Source organism: Capricornis sumatraensis, chromosome 2, assembly GCF_032405125.1.
Source record: "Capricornis sumatraensis isolate serow.1 chromosome 2, serow.2, whole genome shotgun sequence".
Classification (NCBI taxonomy): Eukaryota; Metazoa; Chordata; class Mammalia; order Artiodactyla; family Bovidae; genus Capricornis; species Capricornis sumatraensis.
This window is the reverse complement of record NC_091070.1, coordinates 116534898-116557243: the sequence shown is the minus strand read 5'-3', so window position 1 is coordinate 116557243 and position 22346 is coordinate 116534898. Positions and strand designations below refer to the sequence as shown.

Genomic DNA, 22346 nt, shown 5'->3' with positions numbered 1-22346 from the left:
GAATATGCTATCTAAGTTGGTCATAACTTTTCTTCCAAGGAGTAAGCATCTTTTAATTTCATGGCTGCAATCACCATCTGCAGTGATTTTGGAGCCCCCCAAAATAAAGTCTGACACACTGTTTCCCCATCTATTTCCAGTGAAGTGATGGGACCAGATGCCATGATCTTCGTTTTCTGAATGTTGAGCTTTAAGCCAACTTTTTCACTCTCCTTTTTCACTTTCATCAAGAGGCTTTTTAGTTCCTCTTCACTTTCTGCCATAAGGGTGGTGTCATCTGCATATCTGAGGTTATTGATATTTCTCCTGGCAATCTTGATTCCAGCTTGTGCTTCTTCCAGCCCAGAGTTTCTCATGTACTCTGCATATAAGTTAAATAAGCAGGGTGACAGTATACAGCCTTGACGTACTCCACTCCCTATTTGGAACCAGTCTGTTGTTCCATGTCCAGTTCTAACTGGTGCTTCCTGACCTGCATATAGATTTCTCAAGAGGCAGGTCAGGTGGTCTGGTATTCCCATCTCTTTCAGAATTTTCCACAGTTTATTGTGATCCACAGTCAAAGGCTTTGGCATAGTCAATAAAGCAGAAATAGATGTTTTTCTGGAACTCTCTAGCTTTTTCGATGATCCAGCAGATGTTGGCAATTTGATCTCTGGTTCCTCTGCCTTTTCTAAAACCAGCTTGAACATCAGGGAGTTCACGGTTCATGTATTGTTGAAGCCTGGCTTGGAGAATTTTGAGCATTACTTTACTAGCATGTGAGATGAGTGCAATTGTGCAGTAGTTTGAGCATTCTTTGGCATCGCCTTTCTTTGGGATTGGAATGAAAACTGACCTTTTCCAGTCCTGTGGCCACTGCTGAGTTTTCCAAACTTGCTGGCATATTGATTGCAGCACTTTCACAGCATCATCTTTCAGGATTTGAAATAGCTCAACTGGAATGCCACCACCTCCACTAGCTTTGTTCGTAGTGATGCTTTCTAAGGCCCACTTGACTTCATATTCCAGGATGTCTGGCTCTAGATGAGTGATCACACCATCACGATTATCTGGGTCGTGAAGATCTTTTTTGTACAGTTCTTCTGTGTATTCTTGCCGCCTCTTCTTAATATCTTCTGCTTCTGTTAGGTCCATATCATTTCTGTCCTTTATCGAGCCCATCTTTGCATGAAATGTTCCCTTGGTATCTCTAATTTTCTTGAAGAGATCTCTAGTCTTTCCCATTCTGTTGTTTTCCTCTATTTCTTTGCACTGATCACTGAGGAAGGCTTTCTTATCTCTTCTTGCTATTCTTTGGAACTCTGCATTCAGATGCTTATATCTTTCCTTTTCTCCTTTGCTTTTCCCTTCTCTTCTTTTCACAGCTATTTGTAAGGCCTCCTCATACAGCCATTTTGCTTTTTTGCATTTCTTTTCCATGGGGATGGTCGTGATCCCTGTCTCCTGTACAATGTCACGAACCCCCATCCATAGTTCATCAGGCACTCTATCAGATCTAGTCCCTTAAATCTATTTCTCACTTCCACTGTATAATCATAAGGGATTTGATTTAGGTCATACCTGAATGGTCTAGCGGTTTTCCCTACTTTCTTCAATTTAAGTCTGAATTTGGTAATAAGGAGTTCATGATTAGAACCATAGTCAGCTCCTGGTCTTGTTTTTGTTGACTGTATAGAGCTTCTCCACCTTTGGCTGCAAAGAATATAATCAATCTGGTTTCGGTGTTGACCATCTGGTGATGTCCATGTGTAGAGTCTTCTCTTGTGTTGTTGGAAGAGGGTGTTTGCGATGACCAGTGCATTTTCTTGGCAAAACTCTATTAGTCTTTGCCCTGCTTCATTCCGCATTCTAAGGCCAAATTTGCCTGTTACTTCAGGTGTTTCTTGACTTCCTACTTTTGCATTCCAGTCCCCTATAATGAAAAGGACATCTTTTTTGGGTGTTAGTTCTAAAAGGTCTTGTAGGTCTTCATAAATCCGTTCAACTTCAGCTTCTTCAGCATTACTGGTTGGGGTATAGACTTTAAAACCCATAATTTCCCACTGCCTGTAAGGTAAACTCCAAACTCTTTAGTATGCTACATAAACAAGAGGCTCTATGATCTGTTCCCCATCTATCTTTCCAAACACATTTCCTGGTCCCATATCAGACTATTCACAGTTACCTAAGTACAGTATCATGTCTCCAAAATCCTCCAAAACTTACTTCTCTATGAAAAATAGTCTTTACCCTTTATTCTTTGCACAATAAACTCAAAATATCTTCCTGGCTCCTTTTAAGTGAGTTCTTCTCTGCTCCCTAAAATATGCTGTGAGTACCTCAATTTTAGGAGTTATCAATTACTATTTGTATACATGTTCATATACTCCAATGAACTATAAATTCTCTGAAGGCAGAAATTATATCTTATTCCTTTTGTTTGCATTCCTTGTATCTGGCAAACAATAGACACAAAATAACTGCTGAACGGACAGCTATAATAATAGTTAAGATTAAAAAACCAAGTTCTTAAGCTTTGCCTAATTAAAACAAAACTGACTTTCAGTGATCAAATTAGAAGATACGCCATGATTTAGCACTTTTTCCTTAACTAAAAATCTTTTTCTCAGCTGGTTTTCTGTGAATAGGTAAGCCAATTTTCATGTCTGTTAAGACTTTCATGTCTGTTAAAGCTGTAAGAATTTTAAGTGCCCACATTTCCCTATTATTTCCTATTCATTCTTTAACCTCCTGGGGAAAAAAAAAAAAAAAAAAAAAACCCTGTTAGTAAATCAAGACACATTTCTACCCAGTTAACTAAAGAGTAACTGTGAAGAAGAGAGATTCCAAGGTACAGATCAATTAACAAAAGAATTTAAATTAGACTTGTGATAGAATAAAGAATACACATGATCTCTGCCTCTGATTCCTGGCACATAACTTCAAAAAAATCTTGGAATTTCCTGATATTAGTGTCTTTGCTATGTCTAAGAGGCGACTTAAGGTGAACCCTAAGATTCCCTCAGGATGGAGGCTGGTCATTAGAGACCAACCACAAGATTAGACAGTTGAAACTTTGGGTGAGCCCAACCTACAGAGGATGGAGGTAGATTAGAGACTGAATACAAACATGTGGCCATTGATTTAATCAAGCATGCCTATATACTGAAACCCCACTCAAAATTCTGAACCCAGAGGCCTTGTGAAGCTTCTTGGTTGGTGAACATAGTGATCTACTGGGAGGATGACACACCCATATTCCAGAAAGAGGGCATGGGAACTCTGTGTCCCTTTCTCCACAACAGCTATTGCCCTATTCATCTCTTCAATTCCTGACCTGTATCCTTTATAATAAAACTGCAATTGTAATTACAGTGGTTTCAGTGAGTTCTGTGAGCCATTCCACCAAATTATCGAAACTGATGGCTTAGGACTTTCCTGGTGGTCCAGTGGTTAAGAATCTGTCCGCCAGTGCAGGGGACAAAGGTTCGATTCCAGATCCAGGCAGATCCCACATGCCATGGAGCAGCTAAGCCCCTGTGCCACAACCACTGAAGCCTAAGCACTCTAATGCCCGGGAGATGCAGCAAGAGAAGCCACTGCAATAAGAAGCCTGCGTACTGCAGCTAGAGAGTAGCCCCCAATCACTGCAGCTAGAGAAAGCCCACGTGCAGTAATGAAGACCTGATGTAGCCAAAAACAGAATAAATAACCCATTTCAGGCTTCCTTTTTTTTTTAAAATGAAGGGTTGTGGTAAGACCTAAACTTGTGGCAGGTTGGACAGAAGTGTGGGTGGATTGGTGGCACTGAAACTTGCAGCTAGCATCTTAAGCGGGGGAAGCCTTCAAAAAAAATCTTTGCTCTTAACTTGTAGGGTCTTCTCTAACTCAGGTGATTAGTATCAGAACTGATCTAAATTAGAGGAAACCCAGTTGGTGACAGAGAATTGATCAGAACAGGAACTTCAGTTGAGTTGCTCAGTCATGTCCGACTCTTTGCAACCCCATGCACTGCAGCACGCCAGGCTTCCCTGTCCATCACCAACTCCCGGAGGTTGCTCAAACTTATGTCCATCGAGTCAGTGGTGCTATTCAACCATCTCATCCTCTGTTGTCTCCTTCTCATCCTCTGTTGTCTCCTTCTCCTGCCTCCAATGTTTCCCAGCATCAGGGTCTTTTCCAAGCAGTCAGTTCTTCGTCTCAGGTGGCCAAAGTATTGGAGCTTCAACATCAGTCCTTCCAATGAATATTCAGGACTGATTTCCTTTAGGGTTGACTGATTTGATTTCCCTGCAGTCCAAGGGACTCCCAAGAGTCTTCTCCACCACCACAGTTTAAAAGCATCAATTCTTTGGAGCTCAGCTTTTTTTTTACAGTCCAACTCTCACAGCCATACATGACTACTGAAAAGACCATAGCTTTGACTAGATGGACCTTTGTTGGCAAAGTAATGTCTCTGCTTTTTAATATGCTATCTAGGTTGGTCATAGCATTTCTTCCAGTTAGCAAGTGTTTTCTAATTTTATGGCTGCAGTTGTTATCTGCAATGATTTTGGAGCCCAGAAAATATAATAAAGTTTCTCACTGTTTCCCCATCTACTTGCCATGAAGTGATGGGACCAGATAACATGATCTTAGTTTTCTGAATGTTGAGTTTTAGGACAGCTTTTTCACTCTTCACAGAGGTCTTACTATGTTTTTATTTATTTTTTTAAAGGAAGGAAATAAGACAGCTTCTTATTCATTAAGCAGGTATTTCTGCATATGTTAGATTTCCCTGCTATCTCAGTCCCTAAGGTCCCTGAAGCCAGATGTGGATCCATCCTTTCCACTCTAACCCCAATAAATGGCCTCTTGGGTGACTTTATTGCCCATGAAGATGACATACTTGATATATTCAACAAACTAACCTGTCATTTCACTTTACCTTCACCTCAATTTCCCCACTTGTTATAAGCTTCTCACAACTCTTAAATTAGGGGCCACAGCTTTAATATTCCTTGGAGCCAGATGAACCACTTAAATACTTAAACTGGGTTAGGTATAACACACATCAGGAAACTGTGAAGACTGAGGCAAATGGAAGACTGCATGTCCTGACTAAAGACCTGGGGAGTGGGGAGGGGGTGCCATTATTGAGACCCAACCTTGATGTCATCCAGGAAATAGGAATTAAATGCTGTCATTTAATGTCTTTTCAAAGGAAAGTAAGTAGAACTCTGAACAGTTATGTGAGATCTCCAGATTTTAAAATTTCAGCATTACAACAACAACAACAACAACAATACTATAGAAATCACCACAATGGGTAATATACAAACCAAAGGTTGATGGTTTTTAACCACTACTTTAAATAATGAAATTGTTCAAAGCTACCGAAGGCTCTCTTTTTTCCTCACTCTGTATTCTTTGTAGGGAAATCTTTCTCTCATGATGACATGCAGATAAACAGATAAGAGGATTCAGATATATAGTCTGTCTCACAGTGCTTCTACAGTGTGAAACAGCTCCAGAATGACAAAGAAGTTGTGTGAATACATACATGATTTTTCAAAGTACACTAATGTTTTGAAACACAAGATTAGCAGCTAAACAAAGACTACATAAACACAAACTAAATGCAGTAAACCGTTGAGCAATGTAGTTTTGTCCAGAATGCCTATGCATCCTTTCAGGAACAACTGGTCACAGATATCCCTACAAATGCTTATGTGTTTCCCCCAATATTAATGCAAAAGAAACAAATAAGGACAATAAACCAGAACCAACTATATCTGGCATCAATTTATATTTATGATATACACTGGGCTTCCCTGGTGGCTCAGACCGTAAAGAATCTGTCTGCAATGTGGGAGACTTGGGTTCAATCCCTGGGTAGGGAAGATCCCCTGGAAGAGGGCATGGCAACCCACTCCAGTATTCTTGCCTGGAGAATTCCATGGACAGACGAGCCTGGTGGGCTACAATCCATGGGGTCACAAATAGGTGGACATGACTGAGTGACTAACATGTTAACTACACTGAGCAGCTTTAACCTTTCTTTGTATCTGCTTCTATAAGGCTACTTTCATCTTTCTTAAAAGTCCTATGTTTACTGTAGTATTTTATTACTTACTGAACAATTTGCTGGTATTTTCCAGAATTATTGCTTTTCTTGGTGTTTACAAAGTTTAATAGGTTTTGAGAGTCTGTTCCTAACTGTATTGTTTCCAGACACCCTTTTATCTTTAGTGAATAATATCACCAAAGTTTTTTGAAACCTCAGAGTGAAATGCCCGTATCTCTAGCCCAAACATCTCTCTTGAGCTCCACAACTAGATACCCAAATGCCCACTCAACATCACCATTTGAATTTTATAAAGGCATTTCAAGGTTTATAAATATTAAAAAGCAAACCTGTGCTCTCCCAAAATCCCTCCTCTTCCAGTCTATTCTATATCAGGACAATGCACGAACCTCTCAAATATTCATGAAGGAGTCTGCCAACACCTTTGTCTAAGTATCATTTTATGTAGGCTACTGCAATTGTCCACTGATTGGTTTTCCTGTAACTATTTTTACATTTACAATTCAGTGTTCACACAGAGCTAGAATGATCTTTGAAAATGCAAATCTAAAATCAAAACTTGTTTTTTTTTGCTTTGGTTTTTATAAAATCAATATCTTTAACATACACTCTGGCTTTTTTCTTTCACAACTTCTCACTATTCTGTTTTGTATTCTCTATCCCACCACAATGAACCTTCTGACCTCTCCCCTACTTTTCCTAATGTCTAAGCTCCTGAACATTTTAAGATCTTCAAATGTGCTCCTCACCTAATCCTCAGCTTGAAAAGCTTGGTGGTTTCATATCCCTAACAGTAAATTTTCATCCCTGGGCTATAACTAATTACTCCATCTAAAATAGGTACCCCCCCTCCCCTTATTTACTCTAATGCTGTTACATTAATTGACAGTACTTTTAAAATTACGCCATTATTTGTTTGCTTACCACTCTACAGTTTGTCCTCTCTCACCAAGCTGAAAGTTAATGAGGCAAGGTATCAAGTCTTTACTCTCTACTATATAAAAGTGACTGGAAGAATGGTAGATGTTTTGCAATTCAATAAATAAATGAATGAATGAATAGATGAATAAGGGGAAATTCTGTTCACCTAGATAACTGCTGTTCATCCTTCATTCAAGTAACAGTCTAGGGTCACTTTCTCAGGGAAGGCTTCCTGAGTTAGGCCCCCATTTCATACTTACAAAGAACCCTGGACTTTCTTAAAAAAAAATTATATATATATGTATACATATACATATATATGTATGTATGTCTTTGTGTATATTTATAAACTGCTTGTCAAAATTTTTATGACATTGAATTTGTAGCTTTTATTGTTTATTACCTATCTCCTCCAATATTAAGTTCAATGAGAACAATGAACCTGTGTGCCCTATTCTCTATTACATTACAAGGGTCCACAAAGTAAAATTTCTGGCAGACAGCAGATATTCATTTTTATCAAAAAATATGTTGAATGAACCTAGAGTTTATGATTTTTTTTCCTCGTTATTACACTATTAAAAACTAAAGAACACTCAGCTTCTCTATCAAGATAGCTTCTATTGTTCAAAAGTTCACAAATAATTAAAATCAGGAACAAAAACTCTTTTCTTTGAGGGGTTTATAATTTCCTCTAATGCACAAGCTTTTAATCTTTTGGAGGAATAATATTAATTAACATCCGTGTGTTTACTTGGAGAAGGTGATGGCACCCCACTCCAGTACTCTTGCCTGGAAAATCCCATGGACGGAGGAGCCTGGTGGGCTGCAGTCCATGGGGTCGTGAAGAGTCGGACACGACTGAGCGACTTCACTTTCACTGTTCACTTTCATGCATTGGAGAAGGAAATGGCAACCCACTCCAGTGTTCTTGCCTGGAGAATCCCAGGGACGGGGGAGCCTGGTGGGCTGCCGTCTATGGGGTCGCACAGAATCGGACACAACTGAAATGACTTAGCAGCAGCAGCAGCAGCAGCAGTGTGTTTACTATGTGCAAATCATTTTAATAAACACTATAATCACACTTACTGCTTCTAATAATAACCCTACTAATTCCATTTTATAGAAGAGATATTAAAGCTTAGAGAGTTTACCTGGAGAATCTGATCAAATGCATGGATTTTTTTCCTGAAAAATACACACAAGCATACATATACATAGGGCTTCCCTGGTGGCTCAGATGGTAAAGAATAGCCTGCAATGCAGGAGACCTGGGTTCAATCCCTGGGCTGGGAAGATCCCCTGGAGAAGGGAATGGCTATCCACTCCAGCATTCTTGCCTGGAGAATCCCCTAGACAGAGGAGCCTGGCAGGCTACAGTCCACGGGGTTGCAAAGAGTAAGACATGACTGAGCAACTAAGCACAGCACACACAGCAGCACATACACATAATTTTACTTACAACATCACAGGTTTCATGAACTTTCTAGAGTTAATTTATCAGCTGGCAAATTTGAGATCTTTGATAAAGAACTCCTGACTTAAGAGATATCTTATACATAAATAGGCAATGCTTCCTTTTTCTTGTTTTCTATATTCTTTCCAATTCTCAAGAAACTTTTGAGACATTACAAATGCATTATCTAAATTTGTGTCACGTCATTTTATTCAACTAAAGCAGCTTTTATGAAAATACCTAAAGCTACTCTGAAAAATGAAGTCCTGCTAAATATTCTGTTAAATTTTACAAACTTGATTATTTGTTTTCGGCCACACTGCATGGCTTGTTAGTTCCCCAACCAGGGATTGAACCTGGGTCCACAGTGTGAAAGCATAGAGTCCTAACCACTGGATCCCAGGGAATGCCCGAAAATTCACAGTTTTGAATGCTTAGATTTTTATTATGAGACGTACAGACTTAACAACATATTCTTCGTGTAACATAAAAACACTTATAAAGTGAATTATCATATATTAAAAATCCTGCAAAGTTATTAACAGATAGCCACAACACTATAAATCAATTATACTTTAAAAACCCACAAAAACCAAACAACAGTATATATATTAAAAATCCTGCAAAGCTGTTAATGGAGAGCCACAACATTGTAAAGCTGTATCTCCCTAAAGAAACTGTAATGGCCTTTTTGCATAAGAAAGTAATTTTTCCTGATTTCCAGAAGTTGAGTATTATCTCTTGTTTTGATAATGATCTCTCTTCTCAAAACTAAAAATTAACTCAAAGACATGCCTTATCTTACTTCTCACATCTACTGAAAACAAAACAGTGGAAGATAACATTTCAAAATACATTTATAAAAACAAAATCAAAAAACATTAGAGCTATTCAAAGCTCATGTACATGTACCAGGCAACCAGTAGGCAAAATGCACCATTTCTCTAACACAAACAACAGGCAACAAAATAAACCTCTTACCTGTTAAGGTCTGTACTGCCCTTTCACTGGAAGGCAGTGGTTCCTTTCTGTGAGGCCGATTTAGTGAAGTGTCCTGTGCAGAAAACAGTCCAGGGCTGTCAGTTAATTTCTTCCGGCCACTGGAGTTAGGGTTTGAAACTCTGCAGCTCCCTATTGCACTTGTGAAAAGGTTTGTGTGTTCATCACTGCTGGCTGGATCAGAGTTGGGAGTGAATCCTCCAAGGGATAAACTTGGAGAACTTTCTGAACAGTCAATCTGTAAAGGTGTCTGCAATCCCAAGGCCAATGGACTAGATTCTGAAGGCTCTCGGTGGACCCACTGTTCTTCTCTGTTTATTAAACTTTTTGAAGGAGAGAGATGAGGGCAGGACATATGACACCGGTGCTTTTCCTTATGTTTATATCGCTCTCCAACAGTGTCCTTTCCAAATCGATAGCGCTTCAAAGATTCTAGGACGGATCTGGAAGAGCCAGCGTCCATGGAAACCTGCGGCTGCTCAGAAGAACGATGTTCTCTGTGTTTGTGCCGGTGCCTGTGTTTGTGCTCAACCATCCAACCATAGGCCATCTCAGGAGGGACGCTAGGGTAAGTACTCATGGAAAGAAGGGGAGTCCTGCTGGTTGTAAGAAAGGCCTCCTGTCGAAGTAACTTATGCTTTTTCTTATGGTATTTGGTGGGATTGAGAAGTAAATGACCAGCATGCATATAGGAAGGAGGTGGAAGTGGAGTGGTGAAAGAAGGAGATGGAGGAGGTGGATAAAGAGTGGGGGGATACCTTCCATAGTAACCTAATCCTATGGGAGCAGCTGTAAGGGGTGAGGGAGAGTAAGGCATGCCGTAAGAAGGATAGAATCCAGTACTAGAGAGAGGAAAACTAAGGCTGTGCATAAAAGGCATTTCAGCCATTGCCTCCCTCATCTTAGGGGGTCTCCCTCTCTTCTTTTTTAAGTCAGGTTTTCGAATGTAGTGCAAAGGGTCTAAGGGGAAAGAAGGATGTGTATAGAAACTATTAAAGTTGATCCGAAAAATAGTTGGAAGAAGGTCTCGGGGAATAAAATGATGACTTCGATGAGTGATTCGAATTTCACTTAGGCGACTTATTAATTCCTCCAGATCTGCAATGAAGTCTGGATCCTGTCTATTTCGGAGTTGGGGGTATTTCTTTTTCCGTTTTCGTTTTTGCCTTTTCATCTTGTCATAGCTGAGGTAATCATGATTCCTGCGCTTACATTTATGTTTATGTTTTTCTTTAAGACTGCTTAGGACTGTAGAGGTTTCAGGGGGAATCAAAGAAACATGCTCAAAAGAATGCCTCCTCTTTTTTTGCCCACAAAATTTCTCTGCCCGGTCTGATGTACTGTTATTATCCGTTCCAATTCCACTATCACTGGGAATGGTCTCATCACTATGAGACTCACTAATAGGCGAAGGAGTAGCTTCTTTCAGAGATGTGAGTTCACTCAAGTGTGAAGGAGAATTTGGCAACAAAGTAGGAGGAGATAATCGCCTCCTCCCCTTTGAGGCCTTCTTCATTGCAAGAGTCTGAATCATACTGCCCTGTCTGGAGTGTAAATGCAAATATGGCACTGAACTGGGTTCAACAAAGCCTGCATCACTACTTACAGGGCTCTGACCTCCACTAGTCCCAGAAGACTGAGAGCAAATAGGTGATGGAAGAATCTCAGAACTACTAGCAGATGAAGGCAGCAAAGGGGGAAGAATCTGTCCTAATGCCGATCCAGCTGCCTGCTGAGCTGTTTGTTCAAGAACAGCAAGGCTGGTAGGGCTACCAGAAAGAATGCCATTTAAGACAGTTTTTGGTTTTCGACCTCTCCTCTTTCCTATGTAAATGGTTCCTTTCTTGCTGACATTTATCTGTTGGCCCAATTTAGAGCCAAATGTAGCGGCAAGACTTGACACTGTATTATGGAGTTTGGATTGCACTTTCCCTTTATTAGTTGATTCTACAGAGCTTGAAAGAATTTGATTCAACAGTTTCTTTCTCTTTAAAGTCTTCATTTTATTTATTTTGCGGATAATTGTTTTCATTAATTGTCCATTGTTTCTCTTGGTAATTTTTTTATCTGGTTCCATCTCAAGGTCACTCATACTACAGACAGATGGCCTGTGACTGTCATCTAGATCATCTGGATCTTGAAGTTGATCCTCACTCTCAAAGAAATCACTACTACTTCTATGGTTATCACTTTCAGATTCAAGCTTGCTTGGACTTTCAGTGGCAACAAATGGAGCCACCGATAGTACAGGTGGCTTCATCTTGACTGGTGACCTCATTTGCCTCTTGGGTCTGCCTCTCTTTTTTGGAAAAGGAGACACAGACAGACTTTGTTTAAAAGAAGGAATTTCAATTTCTGGCTGTAAAATTGGGGGTTCTTGTTCTTCCTTAGACTGCAAAGAAAAGACTTTGGAAGCAGGAATTTTTAAAGTCCTTTTAGGTGGGCCCTCCAGTTGAGGCATCTCCTTAGACTTAGGTCTTCCTCTTTTGGGCTTATAAATATCAGACAAAAGGTCACTAGAGACACACATACTGGAGGATAGTTTGTGAGTAGCAAAAGACTTATGAGATGGTTTTTCACTATCAGTTAAGAGAGCAAGAGAAGGAGTTGTAGATTTGCTCAACTTTGGCAATCGGCGTTTAAGGAAGTCATGATCTACAAATGAAGATGGTCCAATGTTTTTCATAAACTTTGCTGGCTCGGAATTACTATTTGATAGTGAACTACATGTAACGTTTTTAAAAAGCTCTGTTCTTTCTAATTCTAGCCCTTTTGGAGACCGGCATGTGCTTCTTGCCACCACTTTAGTCCACCGAGGTTTTCTTCCTTTTCTTTTTTTTAAGGGTTTGGACTGCAAAGTAGTGCTTAGGCTTTCAGCAACTTGGCAGTGTTTGTCAGATGCAGATACTGCACCAAGTTTTAGAAAGGGCTTGTTACTAAATAAACTAGTGAAGTTAACAACTGAAGGGGTAATTGTATGAATACTGGATTCAGAAGTCAAACTTGGCTTTTTTCCCAGAGAAGAGTTTATTCTTGAAATATCTATATGTGTAGTTTTAGAATCATTTAGCTCTTTATCAATCCCTTTACATTCAATATTCATGCTATGACCCAAAGACCTATGACCAATGTTCAAATGTGTACTTTCAGAAGTAAATTGGTTCTTTCCAACAGATTCAGAAATTTCTTCCATTAGCTCTGTGGTAGGACTTAAAAGTAATGGATTAGGAGTCATCTGTGAAGAAGTTTCAGGGGGACTTCTGGTTAAAGGATTAACAGATACAGTAGGTGATGGGGAAGGGAGATTGCTTTCTCCTACTGCGCTAAAAGGGGATTTTGCTGTAGATGCATCAGAAGCAACTCCCATTTGAAAGTCTGGAGAAGTGCAATATACAGGAGGTTGCTTTTCATGCTTTGAGGTTTCATAAGACCCCCTTTCACTGGATGAGAAACTGTCTTGCTGAATACATGTTCCTTCATTAAACATTTCTTTCTCCAAATTAATGATTTCCTTTCGAACTGAGAACTTTTCCAATATGCTTTCTTTACTCTGCCGTGTGACATTCTTCTCAAAAGTTTTGCTGGTGGCACTGTCTTTCAGGGATTCAGAAAGTTCCTGACTTTCGTGACTAATGATGTTTGTACTACAAGAAGCCTTAAGTGGTTCCTGAGTGGGGAGCAGTGCTTCCGCTTTAAGGTTTATGGCATCTTTATTGACCAATCCTGTCATAGGACAACTCACTAGTTTCTTTCCAATGTCCTTATTAACTAATCCCATTGTTGAATTTGCTACAATCTTCTTTGCACAGTCCTTGGCTACTAGGCCAACAGTTGAACCCAATTTCTTTCCCAAGTCTTTATTAACTAGTCCAACCACAGTGCCGAGTCCTAGTTTCTTCCCAGGTTCCTTATTCACTAAACCTGGAACAATGCCAATTCCTAGCTTCTTTCCTGCATCTTTGCTCAGCAGTCCTACTGTAGTGATAGCCCCCGGCTTTTTGCCTAAGTCTTTATTAATGAATACCGCTGTAGTGCCAGTTCCTAGTTTTTTCATGGAGTCCTTATTGACCAATCCTACTGCTGCATTAAACACTGGCTTTTTCCCAGGATCTTTAGTTACCAACCCAACCGCTGTGCTGATAGTTGGTTTTTTTATTAAGTCTTTATGTATTATTCCAGCTACAGAGCCAACACCTGCTTTCCTGATCAAATCCTTGCTAACCAGTCCTGCAGGAGTGCCAGTTCCTAACTTCTTCGGTTTTGTCTTGGAAGACTTGGAGGGAGGACAAGTTGCAATGAGCTGTGCCAACTTTTCCGTTACGCTTGTTCCTCCATTAAGTAATGCCCTGTCCTTTAAATCAGGATCCCGGCTACCAACAAGAGTAGATGATGTTGCATTAATGTAATCTGTCATTTCTGAGTGTACTGGAGAAAGCTTCTTAGACAAAGGATTGTTTTCTCCCTGTGAATGAAGATGGATGGTTTCTTCAGACTGGCATTCAATGGCTGCAACATCACCTGATTTCTTGTACAACTTTGAAGGATCCTAAAATTTGAATAAGAAAAGGGTTTCAGAGAGAGTAAACCTTATATACCATTTTATTTTAGCATTACAATATAACTAGATGATCACATATCAGATATAAGATAGGCAGTAGTGCTTTTAAAAAAAAAAAAAACCTACTTAACTAATGTTACACTAATATCACAGTAGGTTAGTTCCCCTACTACTGTATCAGAGGCTATTAAGATGCAGTCTTTCTTGACTTTCAACCACATGAATGAACATATATACTACCAGAAATATCCCTGATATTTTTTTACATTATTTTAAAAAGGCAAATTCACAGTCTACTTTCACCTAACTTCAGATGGACTAAATATACATTACCATATTAATTAATTTTTGAAAAGATAAATATTGTTAGCTACAATATCCCATGGTCCTCATTCAAAACAATGGTTCACTGCTTATCCCTTTAATTGATTTAAATTATTTCAAACCAATACAGGTCAATCTCTGACTTAACTTTTACTCCTTTAACACATTCTTTATTATAATCTTGAACAAACAGTCAAGTTTTCTCTTCATATGAGAAGAAAAGACAATATATTCATATTTTCTTTAGAATGTGTTTTTATATAAAATCTTAAGAACTGGAAGCAACTTTTAAGTCATAATATAAACTGCTATAAAAGTCATGAATCCTCACTATATACTTTACAAATGAATTTATCATTTCACACAACAGTATGCTTTACTTTTGGATGACAAAGATTATGTTCTTCATGTTTCAGCAAGATTTTTTTAGAATTGAGGTATAACTGACAAATGAAAGACTTGAACAAAGGTAAAGACATACTGTGCGTGTGGATAGGAAGACATAAAGATGACAATTTTCCCTAAGCAAATTTATAGATTTAATATGATCCTCATAAAAACACCAACAAGAGTCTCTCAGGAATAAGAAAAGTTACTAACATTCATTAGGAAAAATATAAAAGCAAGAATACTAGCAAAATCTAAAAAGAACGGGATAACTGTATCAAATGTTAACTTTTAAAGCCTCTATCACAAAAATAGTATAGTGCACAAAAAGACAAAAGATCCAATGGACCAGGATAGAAAATTAAAAACTAAATCCACGCATACATGGAAAAGTGCTGTATATAAAATGGTATAATCCCTACAAAATAGAAATTGGCAATAGCTAGAAAAGTACCACACATGCATTAACTCCTTTGCCCACTTTTAGGTCAGAAGACACACTGGCAAAAATCTAATGTTTGCAAAAGGCTAAACATGTAACACTATTTTAATAGCAAAATCTGAAAATAAATGTAAATAATTACCTATAGGGGACTGGCTAAATAAATCAAAATATATTATACAATGGAGTGTCAAACAACTGGGGGAAAAAAAGAAATATCGATACACCACTATGGAATGATCTAGAATATGTATTATTAAAGGGAAAAACAACAATTTCAACAGTTGTTATAACAATACCTTCTGTATAAGACAGGGATAAAGGAATATGGCTATATTAATATGTACATATCTGGTTAAAAATGGAAGAATAAACTAAAATGTAATGAAAATAGTAATCTATGAGGGAAGAAACAAAATATGACCAATATTTGACTGATTCAGAATTAAGAGAACTATCTCTTGTTTTGGACTGGACTTTCATAATTTTGTCCAAAAGGAAACGGGCTTTGTTGACAGTCTCATATATAACTGAATTATATTAAGCTTATAATTAAAGAAGCACATTTTATTTCCATCTTATTAAAAAAACAATATTCCCATTTTGTACTTTTACAGTTACTTTTCAAAACTTAAAAATTAACAGCTTAAACAAAAGGCTTTACTAAGTATTTTAAAATATATTTATATCTGAAAATGTTATAACTTACCTTTAAAAATCTGTTATGAACAAACTATGACTATGTACCATAGCATAGATAATGTTCACAAACAAGACTGAAAGGATACAGAATAAGAATAAAACTATGTACTGTATAACTCTATTTATACTGAATATTAAGTTCACAAAGAGGTACAACTAATTATGATAATGAAAGTTAGGAAAATGATTACCCTTCCTGTGGGGTAGTAATGAGAAAGAAGCATAAGATCTTAGTGGGTGCTGGTAAAGTTTTGTTAAACTGAATATTGGTTACAAGGGGTGGCTGAATTTGTGAAAATTCACTGAGTTGTTACACTAATATTTATGTTACACTTCAACAAGATATTTTTAAAATTCTGTCTAAAAGAAAAGTAAAAAAATCTGGTCCCCGTAAACTGCTAAAAGACTATATTGAAATCTGGTTTTTCACCTTTGTGAAGAATAAATGTCTCAGATTAATTAAAATCATCCTAAACTATTTAGTATTCCACAGTAACTATTAGTAAATGGTCTATGACTAAAGAAGGGAAAAATAAAAATAAAACAGAAAACACAGATAATTTGGTTTCAAAGAGTTTTTTCTTCCAAATACTGACACTGAATAAACTGAGTGAAAAAGAATAATATGTTGAAAACTACATTTGGTACTGGTGGTACTACTCTCTTACAATTCTAAGAATCTCTTAAAATGACAACTATAGGTAAGAGGTATCAATTTTAAGAGTATATTATTTTCCAATGAAAAGGATACTGTATCAAAACATCATTTCCAGCATATTTTTTTCAACTTGAAAACAAAACAAAAGTATTCTCACTAGAAAAGAGAAAGTATGAGTACTATCATCCATAGATAAACAGTTTCACATTTCAGATACTTCATGACATACTAAAATAAACACATGTACATTCTTTCTTAAAAATGGGACCAAAAATGATTGTGGTTTCATATCCCACTGGAATAATACAAGGAAGACGCCTTTTTATGCAAATCAATCAAGAGTCGGTCAATCAATTTAATGGTTTCATAATAGCTCAAAATTAATAAAATCAAACACACTGGCTACTTTTAAAACAATTTTTGGCTATTTATTAATTTAAATTCTTTTCCTAACACTTTTTTCCCCCAAAAAAGATTTACTTATTTATGGCTGCACTGGGTCTTCGTTGCTTCATGTGGGCACTCTCTAGTTGCAGTAAGCAAGGCCTACTCTTTACTGCAGTGTACAGGCTTCTCACTGAGGTCAGTTCTCTTGCTGTGGAGCACAGGCTTTAGGAGCTCAGGCTCAGCAGTTGTGGCTCGCAGGCGATACACTGGCTCAACAGTTGTGGCACAAGGGCTTAGCTGCTACACAGCATGGGGGAATCTTTCCAGATGAGGGAAAGAACCTTTGTCTGTTGCATCGGCAAGCAGATTCTCAACCACTAGACTACCAGGAAAGTCCCTTGCCTATTTGTTATTGTAAGTAATATGATGATGAACATCTAATTATATAAATCTCTGCCTATTCATCCAATTATTTCCTTCAGATTAACTTCTAAAAGTGGAACTGCTTGGTCGAAGCGTGTATCTGTTGTTGCTGTTCAGTTGTTCAGTTGTCTCCAACTCTGCAACCCCATGGACTGCAGCACACCAGGCTTCCCTGTCCTTCACCACCTACCAGAGCTTGCTCAAACTCATGTCCATTGAGCTGGTGATGTCATCCAACCATTTTGTCCTGTGTTGTCCCCTTCTCCTCCTGCCTTCAATCTTTCCCAGCATCAGGGTCTATTCTAATGAGTCCGCTCTTCACATCAGGTGGCCAAAGTATTGGGAGCTTCAGCATCAGTCCCTCCAATGAATATTCAGAACTGATTTCCTTTAGAATGGACTGTTTGGATCTCCTTGCAGTCCAAGGGACTCTCAAGAGTCTTCTCCAACACCACAGTTCAAAAGCATCAATTCTTTGGTGCTCAGCCTTCTTTATGGTCCATCTCTCACATCTATACAAGACTACTGGAAAAACCATAGCTTTGACTAGATGGGCTTTGTCGGCAAAGTAATGTCTCTGCTTTTTAATATGCTGTCTAGGTGTCATAGCAAAAGATATATACAATAATTATAAAAATAGGACAGCTCTGTATCAAGATTTTTTAATGGAAAAAAGTTCATTATAAAAATTCAGAGTATTATAAACACTACATCTGTAACCCAGGATAATATCTTATGACTTACGATACTCTCTATGGCAGAAGCAGTAACAACTAACAACCTTGCTTCTGACAATTCTGAAATTAAACCTCAGACTAACAGTATTCATGTCAATCTTAATGTTCCCAAACCTTGACAATTGGGTGATTTGGTTATATCTATCTCCAGAAAACAATATTCTCTCATTTACTGTTCCAATAAACTCACTGAGTTTTCATTTCAAATGTCATTACAGTAATTACTATTTGGTTCATTTCAAATCCACTTCTTATTGTCCTGTTTTTATCAAATGGTTATCTTTTTGCCCAAAAACCATTTCAAAATCTTTCAGATGGTTTCAATATTTCCACCTCTTTGGTTGTGAGGCCTACACTCATCTACTGACTCGTTCCTTTTTTTTTTTTCCTACTTTTGGTTTGTATTCTTATATGGCTTGTAATATTTTCACATTAAGCTATGTGAGTTTTCTTTTTGTGAAATGTCAATGTGCTAAATGTAAAGAAAATATTTTTTACTCCCATTATCAGTGTTTAAGGTTTCACAACCTGTTTAAGATACACTTTTGAGGCACTTCTATTTACATTTCACTTACTGCCTGGTATTCTGAACAAGACATTTTTTGGTATGTGATTTTGCAGTCCTTGTATATTTTTTCAGCAGTGTAATAGCTGTTGAAGGTCCTGACCTATGTCATTTTTCTAAACTGTGGAGTGTATAATTTCTTATTTAGAAGAGCTGGAGAAGAAAATGGTAACCCACTCCAGTATTTTTGCCTGGAGAATCCCATGGACAGAGGAGCCTGGTGGGCTGCAGTCCTTGGGGTCACAGAGAGTTGGACATGACTGAGCAACTAAGCACAGCACATTTAGAAGAGCCTTTAATATTCTTGAAATAGTAGTTGTTTCTCTGATGTTGCACATTTCTCTCTCAGTTACTGGCTGTCTTTCTACTTCCTATTATTTTTCTGAAAAAGAAGTTCAATGCATTCAAAAACATGAAAAACTGTAGCACCACACAATCTGTCGTTTGATCCAAACAACCACCGTATGATGTGGTTAATGTAATTATCCTCATTAAATTTATTTACTTTTAAACAAGGGAATATAGTTTAGAAACTAGGTCACCTGACCAAAGTCACTTAATCATTAAGTGATTAAAATATGCTTTAAACATAGTCTGATTTCAGAGCTCAAGCTCTTAACCATTGTACTGGATAAAATAGTCTCTTTAGCTTTATAGTTTGGTTTTCATAGCATAACTGAAACAATCACATCCTCCTACTGATGACAATCTTCACCACATTTTCAATGAATGTTTTTATGGTCTCATTCTTACTTTTAAATTACTTATCTATTTTGGATTTTTAAAACATAATCTATGGTAGGGAAACAACTTTTACCTGAAAAGGTTTTGTCTAATGTTCTAACAGTTTTTCCATTTCTCATTTCACATTCACTGGCTTAAAATACATTTATCACATATTGTTATTTATAGTTAGGTCTAAGCTCTCGATTTTGCTTCTTTTACATTTATGTTCTGGAGAAGGAAATGGCAACTCACTTCAGTACTCTTACCTGGAAAATCCCATGGACGGAGGATCCTAGTAGGCTATAGCCCATGGGGTTGCAAAGAGTCAGACACGACTGAGTGACTTCACTTTCACATTAATGTTTATTGCTGAGCCATTAATACAATAATATGTTGCTACTATAACTTTACAATATGTTTTAATACTTAAAAAAATATTTGACTTTTTGTAATCCTATAGGAATTCCTTGGTTATTTATAACATTATTAAGATATAATTCACATAACGTAAAACTTACCCTTTCTGAGCACAAATGCAAGTTTTTGGTATATTCACAGAATTGTACAGCCATAACCATTACTTTCTAGAATATTTTCATAAGTCTTCCTGGTTATTTCTGCATATGTATACTTCTAGATGACCTTGAAGTTAATATAAAATATTGAAAAACTCCAAGTAGCATTAATTTTATATATTAAAATAGGAAAAAAGATATCTCAACATTAACTTTGGCTCTACAATAACTAAAGTAAATTTATCTATTTAGTCAAGCTTATTGGTGTTACTAGATATCGATAATTTTATTTGTACAGCTCCTAAACACTTGCTCTCACATTTATTTCTGAATATTTTATAAACAATGTTATTTCTGTGAATACATTTTTTATTACATTTTTTAACTCTAAACTGATGGTATTCAAAAACACTACTGATTTTATCTACTTTATAATCTTGAACTCTTGCTTCATCAGTAATTCATTTTTTCAACAAATAGTTTTAAAGTACCTTCTGTTTAAATGCTAGGAATAACAGCAACGAAAAATTTCCCTTCAACACAGAAATTTCATTATAATGCATGAGAATGGCAAGAGGCAATAAAAAGGTAAAACACTGAGAATATCAGATAGTGAAATGTGCTATGGAGAAAATCAGAGGATAAAAGAAGATGAAAGACTAAGGTTGGAAAGAATCTGCAATATTAAACCAGTTGTTCCATGTAAGGTCTGAACTGTTGTTTCCTGACCTGCATACGGGTTTCGCAGGAGACAGAATAAGGTGGTCTGGTATTCCTATGTCTTTTAAGAATATTCCACAGTTTGTTGTGATCCACATGGTCAAAGGCTTTGGCGTAGTCAATGAAGCAGAAGTAGATGCTTTTTTGGAATTCTCTTGCTTTTTCCATGATCCAATGGATGTTGGTAATATGATCTCTGGTTCCTCTGCCTTTTCTAAATCCAGCCTATACATCTGGAAGTTCTCGGTTCACATACTGTTGAAGCCTAGCTTGAAAGACTTTGAGCATTACCTTGCTAGTTAGCATGTGAAATGAGTGCAATTGTGCAGTAGTTTGAACATTCTTTGGCTTTGCCCTTTTTTGGGGCCTGGAATGAAAACTGACCTTTTCCAGTTCTGTGGCCCCTGCTGAGTTTTTCCAAATTTGCTGGCATATTGAGTGCAGCACTTTAACAGCATCAGCTTTTAGGATTATTTTGAAATAGCTCAGCTAAAATTTCATCACTTCCACTACCTTAGTCAGAGTTGCTTCCTTCCCCACTTGACTTCACACTCCAGGATGCCTGGCTCTAGTTGAGTGATCACACCATCATGGTTATCTGGATCATTAAGATCTTTTTTGTATAGTTCTTCTATGTATTCTTGCCACCTCTTCATAATATCTTCTGCTTCTGTTAGGTCCTTACCGTTTCTGTCCTTTATCGTGGACCCTTGCATGAAATGTTCCCTTGGTATTGCTAACTTTCTTAAAGAGATCTCCAGTCTTCCCCATTCTATTGGTTTCCTCCGTTTCTCGCCATTGATCACTCAGGAAGGCTTATCTATCCTTGTTCTTCTTTGAACTCTGCATTCAGATGAGTATATCTTTCCTTTTCTCCTTTGCCTTTCGCTTCTCTTCTCTTTTCCGCTATTTGTAAGGCCTCCTCAGACAACCATTTTGCCTTATTGCATTTCTTTTTCTTGGGGCTGGTTTTGATCACAGCCTCCTGTACAGTGTTACAAACCTCCCTCCATAGTTCTTCAGGCACTCTGTCTATCAGATCTAATCCTTTGAATCTATTTGTCACTTCCACTGTATAATCGTTGAGGGATTTGATTTAGGTCATACCTGAATGGACTAGCGGTTTTCCCTACTTTCTTCAATTTAAGTCTCAATTTTGTAATAAGGAGTTCATGATCTGAGCCACAGTCAGCTCCCGGCCTTGACAATCTTTAGGATTAATTTTATGCTCACATTCCTCCCTTTTTTATGCTCTGAAATGTTTAACTTAATTTTGAAACTATCTTTTCCTAAAGATTTTATAGAATTAAACCAAAGTCATCTAAGACCAGCATTTTTTAACAAGGGTAGTAGCCTTTTGAGGGTCTTCTCTATTATATTTATGGTGATTGGTTAGTTAACATGTTCTGATTTCTGAACTCAGGTATCTTTTTTTCCAAAGATCACTTTTCCTTTTCACACTTACTTGCATATATAATTAAGCGGATATATTTTTTACAGTTTTAATTTCTACTGTATCTGGAATTATTAAGACTTTTACCACTACATGTTTTATATATTGTTTTCCCTAATTTTTCTTTATTTCTGGGTTAGACTTACTAAGTATGTTTAATTTCCTCCCAAAGGAACCACCATTTGGATAGTTACTGCCTTCATCTACTAGTTCACTTATGCCTTCAGGTTTCTCAAACAGTCTTCTTTTCTTAGGATGATTCTGTTCTCTTGGTAACTATAGAGTGGGATGATTTATTCCATTTATTTTTATTATTTTCTTTCA

General features: G+C 37.4%; 1 protein-coding gene across 2 annotated transcripts in view; it reads right to left on the bottom strand.

Annotated features, from left to right (window-relative positions):
- Nucleotides 1-22346, bottom strand: part of ASH1L (ASH1 like histone lysine methyltransferase) — a 179339-nt gene that overhangs the window by 133346 nt on the left and 23647 nt on the right. For both annotated transcript variants that reach the window (XM_068963887.1, XM_068963888.1), the window contains exon 2: nt 9408-13971. In XM_068963887.1, coding sequence (XP_068819988.1) covers nt 9408-13971 — 4564 coding nt within the window. The remainder of the gene's footprint in view (nt 1-9407; nt 13972-22346) is intronic.